This window comes from Tupaia chinensis, unplaced genomic scaffold (genome assembly GCF_000334495.1).
Source record: "Tupaia chinensis unplaced genomic scaffold, TupChi_1.0 Scaffold141399_1, whole genome shotgun sequence".
Taxonomy (NCBI): Eukaryota; Metazoa; Chordata; class Mammalia; order Scandentia; family Tupaiidae; genus Tupaia; species Tupaia belangeri.
In genome coordinates, this window is record NW_006201261.1 from 738538 (window position 1) to 747633 (window position 9096).

General features: G+C 47.6%; 1 protein-coding gene across 4 annotated transcripts in view; it reads left to right on the top strand.

Moving 5' to 3' along the window:
• IMP4 (IMP U3 small nucleolar ribonucleoprotein 4) overlaps positions 1 to 5251 on the top strand; it is a 6911-nt gene extending 1660 nt beyond the window's left edge. Inside the window, exons 3-11 of one of the 4 annotated variants that reach the window (XR_001369398.2) lie at positions 1779 to 1862; positions 2413 to 2522; positions 2599 to 2731; positions 2814 to 2968; positions 3049 to 3143; positions 3237 to 3310; positions 3389 to 3570; positions 3741 to 3823; positions 4334 to 5251. Coding sequence is in view for 1 of the 4 variants with exons in the window: in XM_006163143.3 (XP_006163205.1) it covers positions 1779 to 1862; positions 2413 to 2522; positions 2599 to 2731; positions 2814 to 2968; positions 3049 to 3143; positions 3237 to 3310; positions 3389 to 3501 (764 nt within the window). In the remaining 3 variants the exon portion in view is untranslated. Of the gene's footprint in view, positions 1 to 1778; positions 1863 to 2412; positions 2523 to 2598; positions 2732 to 2813; positions 2969 to 3048; positions 3144 to 3236; positions 3311 to 3388; positions 3628 to 3740 lie in introns of those variants that run through there. The other 3 variants (XR_001369397.2, XR_001369399.2, XM_006163143.3) reach the window with 3 other exon arrangements.
• Positions 5252 to 9096: the final 3845 nt, after the last annotated feature.

A 9096-nucleotide genomic window follows, 5' to 3' on the forward strand; every position in this document is an offset into this window, starting at 1 on the left:
CTAGGAAAAGAGAGAGAGAAAGAGAAAGTAAGAAGGCAAGCCTCCAGCCTCCAGGTTTGGGACTTTAACTACAGTCAGCTCTCATGTGGGAGTCTATTGCCTTAACTACCACACAACCTACTGGCTCTGGTTGACTTTTAGTTTTAAAATTCAGGTTGAGGGGTCAACAGGTGGCATGGTGATTAAAGCATTGGACACTCTCACATGGCTGACCACAGTTCTAGTCCCAGATCTGGTGGCTTGCTTTCTCATTTTCCTTCTCTCCCCGTCTTTGTCTCTCTCTGGCTAAATTAAAATAAGTGAATGAATGAATAAAATTAAATAAATAATTACTTTAAAAACCTATTAATTAAAAAAAAACAGGTTGAGCATCACTAATCAAAAATTCTGAAATTTGAAATGCTTAAAAAATATTTTTTAAAGAAGTATTTATTTAATTTTATTTGTTATTATTTTTAAATTTCACCAGAGAGAGAGGGGGGGGGCGGAGAGAGAGAGAGAAATGGAAAGTGAGAAAGCAAGCTGCCAGGTCTGGGACTCTTAACTGCAGTTGGCCATGTGGGAGTCTGGTGCCTCAGCCAGCATGCCACCTGCCCACCCCTAAAATCCAAAGTTTTTTGGAGTGCTTGGGGCAAGCAGATGGCATGGTGGTTAATGGTGCTGGACTCCCACATGGTTGACTGCAGTTCGAGTCCCGGCCCTGGCAGCTTGCTTTCTCACTAACTCATTCTCTTTCTTTCTGCTCCTCTCTGGTCAAATTAAAATAAAATAAAGTTAAATTAAAAAATTAAAAAAAAAAAAGCAAAAATCTTTTGAGTGCTGACATGACCGTAAGAAGAAACTCCACAACTGATGTCATGTGACACCAACTTTGTTTCATGCACAAAATTATTAAAAATACTGTATCTTTAGGCTATGTGTACAAGGTATATATTAAAGATACATGAGTTTTGTTTTCAGACTTGGATTTCAGCTTCAAGAGACCTCATTATATCTCCTTTCTCCATATGTAGAAAATGTATATTTCAAAAAGTTCGTGGAAAATGCATATTTTATCAAAATACATGTGAATTTCAGGGTTTTTTCTTTTTTACATCAGAATAAACTCATACTTAATTCTGTTTTTTTTTTTTTAATGAGGTTTTTTGAGTTATCTCATATACATAAATATTTAAAAATCTGAGAAAATCCAAAACACTCTTGGTCCCAAGTAGTTTAGGCCACACACGGCTCTTTTGCAGCGTCCTTGTTTGTTCAGCATCACTTCTAAAATCTTTCAAACGTAGTGTGGGGTTTCCTTCAGGTGACTTCCACGAGGTCTTTGTCCTTTTTCCCATGAGTAACAATGAGTTTATTTTCTTTTCGGGTAGTTAGGACGGAACTGCTGCTGTGTTCTTTTCTATGTCCAAGGGTCTCCCTGGGGACCTTTGCAGACTTGGGCAGAGTCCTTGCTGGTCCTGTTCTGTTGTATGCTGTAAACTGGGCACGCCAACCATGTTCTTCTGACCCAGAGCCTGTCTAGGCCGTGCATCTGGAAGCACTTGTGATAAAATATTTTAGAAAATCCTCAAGTTATGAGACTCAAGAACTGTGGAAAATAAAGTCCCCAGTAAGCACTGTTTACAGGTTGACATGTAGACAAAGTAGTTTGTCAGGTTTCTCCCTCCTAATAACCCTATAGCACTTCTGCTCAGGAAGGAGGTTTGTAAGCTGCAGTGTTGCGTAACTGAGGGCTCCATGCTTGTGTCTCACTCAGTCCCTCTGTCTTCTTGCCGCAGAAAACCGCCTGATTCCCACGGAGTTACGCCGGGAAGCGTTAGCCTTACAAGGGTCCCTGGAGTTTGATGACGCTGGTGGTGAAGGTGACTATATGTATAGCCCTCTTGACCCTGTGAACAGACTCCTCTCCCACAGGGAGCCTGATTTCTCCAGCCCCTCCTTGGACACCTGAGGAAGCAGCCCCACCGCTGCTGCTCCTTCATCCCCATCCTACCCTTGTGCTGCACCCATAGCCCCTCAGGTGCTCTTGGGCTCCCAGCTCCATCTGCACCACCCTCAGCAGCATTCCCTGTCCTGTGTTGAGTGTCTCCTTGCTGGACCGTCTGTCAGGAGTTGGTGTCCCCAGCTTCCCCACAAGTTTCACTCATCATGTTGTTATGCTCGGAGTCTTGCCTCCGGCCTTGTGCCGTCTGACTTGTCCTCACTAGCCCTGTGTGACCAGCACAGCGTAAGTGAACATCAAATGATAATGGTAAGTTTGCCATCGTGGCCCGTGTGCCGGACGCTGCCCTGCCCAGCATTTCTTTGTTAATGCCCCATCACACAGGCCACTCTAGACAAATTCTGCTACCCCTGAGTTAGCATTCTGCTCCCAAGACAAGGTCACATTCTTGCCCCTTGTGCTCCTGGTAGGTGTGACCAGCCATGTGGATGACGAGTATCGATGGGCCGGGGTTGAGGATCCAAAAGTCATGATCACCACTTCCAGAGACCCCAGTTCCCGCCTCAAGATGTTTGCAAAGGTACTGGGGGACAGGGAGGGACTAGGGGGTGCCCACAGCGACCCAGCCCTGACCAGGTGCTGTGGTCTGTGTGTAGGAGCTGAAGCTGGTGTTCCCAGGTGCCCAACGCATGAACCGAGGCCGGCATGAGGTGGGGGCACTGGTGCGAGCCTGCAAAGCCAATGGGGTCACCGACCTCCTGGTAGTCCACGAACATCGAGGCACACCTGGTGAGGCAGGTGGGAGGGAGAAGGGGTCGGGGGATGGTCTGTGGACCGATGGGGTCTCTAACTGCCTTCCTGGCCCTGCCAGTGGGGCTCATTGTCAGCCACCTACCCTTTGGCCCTACCGCGTACTTCACACTCTGCAATGTTGTCATGCGGCATGACATCCCTGACCTGGGCACCATGTCAGAGGCCAAGCCCCACCTCATCACACACGGCTTCTCTTCCCGCCTGGGCAAGCGGGTGAGTATGGCCTGGGGGCCTAAAGACAAGGACGGGGGCCAGGCCAGACCAGGCTTTCACCACTCATTTCCTCTGCCAAGGTGTCTGACATCCTCCGTTACCTGTTCCCCGTGCCCAAAGATGACAGCCACCGAGTCATCACCTTCGCGAACCAGGATGACTACATCTCATTCCGGTGGGTTGTGGGCTCAGCTCTGAGGTGGCATCCTGACCTGTGTCCCTTGCACTGCTTTTTTATGACCCGTGCCCTGTCTGGATCCCTTCGCAGGCACCACATCTACAAGAAGACAGACCACCGCAATGTGGAGCTGACTGAAGTCGGGCCTCGCTTTGAGCTGAAGCGTGAGTGGGGCTTTCTCTTGTGACCCAGGGCAGAGGGCTGGTGGTACAGGCAGTGATGTCTCCATCCCCTGTCCACAGCATACATGATTCGCCTGGGCACACTGGAGCAGGAGGCCACAGCAGACGTGGAGTGGCGCTGGCACCCCTACACCAACACTGCACGCAAGAAGGTCTTCCTGAGTGCTGAGTGAACCTGTCTGCCAGGATGTGGACTTGGAACCCAGAAGGGGTTGTGTCACAGATAGGCCTTCTGAGCTCAGGTGTGGAACTGTTGGGCTGTGGAAGGGTCTGAATAAACCCTCTGTGTTATGCCACCAGCCTGCCTGAGTGGGAGGACGAAGCCTTTGGGGATCACCCAGGGTGGTGCCCTCATGGCTGGCTATGTACCTGGGCCTGGGGTTACGTCATTGTTTTGTCTGGAACTTGCCAGGCTCACCCTTGGAGATGGGGGTGAAGTCCCCTTGGGAAGCGAGGCCAGGTCCTGTCCCTGACTGCACACTGAGCTTACTCCAAGTGAGTGTGGGCTGCCAATGGACTGCTGTGAGGGGACAGCCCAACTCTGCATCAGGGTCCACCCTCTGCCTGCCTCTGACACTCCCCCGGGAGGTTATAGTGGTCATAGGAGGGCCCTTGCAGCCGAGGAAGGCTCCACGCTTAGCCTGTTCAGTGCCCATGTTCCCTGTGTCTACCCAGGGGTCTGAAGCAGAGAGAGTGTGGAAACCCTGCAAAATGCAGTGATTTGCTGGGAGGGGCAGGGTTGAGGATGGATGGTGGTGGGGGCCTCTGTGAGGTGGTCCTGAGCTAACGATGGTGCGAGGGGGCAGAGGCCACCTGGATGGTCCATGCAAAGGCCCTAAGGTGGACAGTGCTTGGAAGGGTTCCAGGAATAGGAGCTGCCCAGTAGGAGAGGGGATATGAAGGGGCCTGGAGACCCACCAGATCACAGTATTTAGGTGGGACAGGGACCTCGAGGGACCTCTGCTCCTTGTGGCCCCACTCTGGTGAACCCAGTTCCTTTTGCAGGACCTCTCCACCTTGCTGCAACCTCGATCCACTGATGAAGACTGTGCCATTAAGTTTTCTTATAAATGGCAGAAATTTTGAAACAGAAAAGTATGATAGTTGAATGAATGTCCTGTGTCCATTTCCTGTGGCTGCCACATGAATTTCTACAAGCTTGGTGGCTTAAACTGAATTCTTTCACGGTTCTGAGGCCAAAGTCCAAAATCGAGGTGCTGGCTGTCTTCCAAGGCTGGCGGGGGGCATAAATGGGGGTCCTATCACTTGCCCCTCTCTAGCTGCTGGTGGTACCTTGGCCCATAGGAGCATTACTTCAGCCTCTCCCTTCATTTTCATCCATTCCTTATCATAAGGAATTGGAGGGAGAAGACATGTTTCCTCCCTATCTGTATCCAGTGTGTTTCCTCCCTATCTGTATCTCCTCAGTATGTCTTAAAAATAAGAGGCTTTTGCTGTAGGGCGAGTGCTCTCACCAGAAAGAGAGCAAGAATTCATCCTTGCGGGGAGGATAACCGCGCTGCAGCGCCCCTTCCTTCACTCTCCTCTCAGGATCCCGGGTACACATGCACATGTGCCCGGCATGAGCTCAAGCCACCCTGTCTGGGACTTGAACCGTGCTCGACCACATGGGAGTTCAGCAATGCAACCACTACACCATCCACTGGTCCTCTCAAGTGTGTCTCTTAAAAGGACCTTGACGTTTGGATTTAGGGCCCACAGGATAACCTCTTCGTTTCAGGATTTTGAACTTCTACATCTGCAAAGACCCTTTTTTCCAATAGTTATTTTGACAGGCTCCTAGGATTAGTATGTGACTGTATCTTTGGAGGGGGTGGGAACCATCCAACCCACTTCATATCCCTGTAACTCCCTTAGTGGTCATGGGCTTCCTGCCCTCCCCCATCATCCCCTATAGAAACCTAGGCAGACAGGATGCCCCCTGCTGGCTTCAACTGGTACATCTGCCTGGGGCTGCCTTTGTTCTTTCCTCAGCACAGGGTGGGCATACTCAGTGGCGCTCTGTCTTGGTGTTTTCCTTGGATGGTGCACGTCCCTCCGGCCCACTGCATGGGAGGGCTGTGTGGGGGCCATGGGACACTGCTCCTGAATGTGTCAGGCTCGGGAGTGCAGCTGGGTGGGAGCAGTTGAGGACAGAAGGCAATTCCCTGGTATTTTTTGGCATGGGAGGTTTGGTTCTTGTTGAGTCATGGTTTTGGGGTGAGCTTGGGAGCACCTTGGTCTGGTCTGGATATCAGCATAAGGATTTTTGTGAATAGCCATTGGGCCCAGCAGGCTGGTGAGTGCACACCTGGTGAGCTGGGGGGCTCCCAGGGGGCACACTGAAGGGTGTTTGTGCATCTTTTGTTCAGCTTTCCTATTAGGAAAATAGTACTTGTATAATTTGGAAATGGGAAGGACAAGGAAGAGGCAAGTAGGAAGGTGCCTGAGCTGAGGCGTCTGCTGGGATTCTCAGGTGTCAGGATTCTTCTCGGCACTTGGGAATACTGGCAAATGGTATCTGCGTGGAGAGCGTGAGCAAGACATATACACTGGAAATTATTTTAAAATAAACTGACATTTTCAAGAAAGGACTGTTTGTTAATTTTCTGGGGCGACATGGCTTCTCTGGAGGGCTTTTTTAGAAAACAACCCTAACGTTGAGAGGCACATGCTGAAGTAATTGGGGTGAAATAGCAGCCTCGTGCTTGCTGACCGTCCTCCACAGAGGGAAAAGCAACTGGAGCAAGTGCTGATGGTCAGCTTTAGGCGATGCATGCAGGGGATGGATTCTGGTGTTCTTTCTACTCTTATGTGTGTTTTAAATTGATCATAATTTAGAATTGAAGGGAGAATGCATATAAATTTCTTCCTTTGTTTTTTTTTAACAAATTTTTTCTATAGGGCATGTGCACTCACCGCAGAGACAGAGTCAGAGAGACAGAAAGCAAGAAATCACCCCTGCCCCCAGGGGGATGGCCATACCACAGTTCTTTCTCCCTCATTCTCCTCTTAGGATTTTGGGCATTCACACACACGCTCCTAGTGTGTTTTAAAGGCACTGGGTCTGGGACTCAAATCACGGTCAACTATATGGGAGTCCAGTGACAACCATTATGCCACCTGCTGGTGCCCCCTTTTAAAGCAACTTTCATGTTTGTTTTAAATTGTTACAAACATTTGGGCCAAGTGGTGTGGTGGTTAAAGTGCTGGACTCCACATGTGTGACGGCAGTTCAATTCCCAGACCTGGTGGCTTGAAAATCATGCCTGGCACAGGTGGGTGCATGTCCAAAATCCTGAGAGGAGAATGGAGGGAAAGGGATTACAGTGTGGACATCTCTCTAGGGAGTGGTTTGTCACTTTACCTCTTACTGTCTCCCTCTGCTTCCTGGCAAGCATACCCACCTTGTGGCAAAAACTTTTTAAAAAGTTATTGTAAACACTCAAGTATTCTAGAGAGAGACACAGCAACTAATGGTAGTTGAGAGCCTTTGAGAGTTAGGGTCAAGGGACAAAAGGAGTTCATTCCGTCTATATTTGAAAAGCTTTCTTTAAAAATAATCTTTTTTCTTGGACCAGCAGGTGGCGTGGTACTTAAGGTGCTGGGTCCCACATGGCAGATTCCGCAGGTTCAAGTCCCAGACCCAGTGGCCTGAAAAACACATTGGGCCACATGTGCATGCATACCCTAAATCTTGAGGTGAGAATGGAGAAGGAGGGATGATGGCATGGCCATCCCCTACTCCCAGGGGAGTGATTTCTCACTTTCTCTCTCAATCTCTGACTATCTCTGGAGAGCACATTTGCCGCATGGCAAGAAACCTAAAAAAAAAAAAAAATTTTTTTCTCTTGTATTTTTGATTACCAGAGAGGGTAATCATGCACTTTGTGAGAGAGGGAGCATCCCCAGTGGGATGTGGTTGGTCATACAGCAGTCCCATTTTCCTCCCATTTCTCCATTCCTTAAGCTACCAGAATTGGGATTCTAGCTGTGGTAGGTCATATGGGATCTGGCTTTCTGTGCATGGCACTTAAGCATGCTACTGGGGCTGGCCCTGTGCTTTGAAAGTTTTAGGAATGAGAATGTGTCCGTTTGTTACTTATCCCCCAAAAAAAGCAACCTGAAAGGGATTCTAAGCAAGTCTGTGCTCTACCTGCAGTGGACACCCTGCTCACCAGTCTATTTTTTCCCTGGCTCTATTCCCAGAAGTGGAATTTCTTTTTTAAATTTACATTTGATCATTGAGCATCTTCTTTTTTTTAGATTTATTTATTTGTACTTTTATTTGTTATTATTCTTCACTTTTAATCAGCGAGAGAGATAGAAAGGGAGTGTGAGAAAGCAAGTCTCCAGGTTCTGGACTTGAGCTGTGGTCAGCCATGTGGGAGTCCAGCACCTCAACCACCACACCACCTGCCAGCCCCTAGAAGTGGGATTTCTGATCCTCAAGAGATGCACATGTCTAAGCCTTTATTTGGGGTGGGGGTGGAGGTAGGGATAAATGTTTATTCAACATATGGTACTGAGACAACTGGATATCCACATGCAAAAGAATATCTTCTTTATGGCATGCATAAAAATTAAGTGAAATACATTATATACCGCATAATTCCATTTACTTCATGTCTTCAGAATAGACAAATCCATAGAGACAGAAAGTAGATGAGTGGTTCTAGGGACTTGGGGAGGAGAAATCAAATGATTTTAAAAAAAATTTATTTTTAATTTCCCCACAAACATTTACTTTACATATCAAATTTTTGCTCATACTCCATAGTTCTTGACAGTTAATAAACAACTTTCAAAATTTCAAAAAATGAATTTAAAGATAACTCAAACTGTTGAAAAGCAGACTGTTGAAAAGCGGCACTCAAGTCACACATGTATCTTCTCCATTCAGCCCAGCCTACCAAATATTCTGTGATACACCATCTGCTAGTAAAGATCGGTCCCTTCATCTTCCTCCAAAGTCTTCCTCAAGATAATCCTCTGGTTGTGATTGCTCTTTTGCAGTCTCTACTGATTACAATGCTGGGCTGGAAAACGCCAGGTTATTTTATAGACAAATTCTTTCATGTAGCTTCTCTAATCCTCTCTGCCAGGTTTATGGTACCAGGCCATCTTTCCAAGAGCTTCTGTTGACTTATTTGAGACCTACGTTAGTTCCATAATTTTCTGGTTTAATCTTCAGATATGACATTCTAGTCAAAGGCCTGACCAACATGGCTAAGCTTTTTGATACTCTACCAGAATGCTTATAGGATAAGACCTTTTTGTGTGTGTGTGTGTGTGAGGTTTTTGCTATAGGGTGTGTGCACTCACCAGAGAGAGAGAAAGCGAGAAATCACCCCCCCCCAGGGGAGATGGCCACGCCACAGTCTCTTTTCCTCTGTTCTCCTCTCAGGATCTTGGACATGCACATGCGCCCAGCGTGAGTTTAAACCACCGGGTTTGGGACTCGAACTGCCGTCAACTACATGGGAGTCCAGCGACATAACCATTACACCAACTGCTGGTCCCAAGAGACCGTTTTTATCAGATTAGCGGAGATGAAAAAGTTCAAATATTGGGACCAGCAAGTGGCATGGTATTTGAAGCGCTGGACTCCTACATAGCCAGCCACAGTTTGAGTCCTGGACTTAGAGGCTTGCTTTTTCATTTTCCTTCTCCCTTTTGAGCGCACATGCTGTATAGCAAATTATAATAATAAATAAAATTATTTTTTAAAAAGTTCAAATACAATTGGTAAAGGTATATGTGGGAGA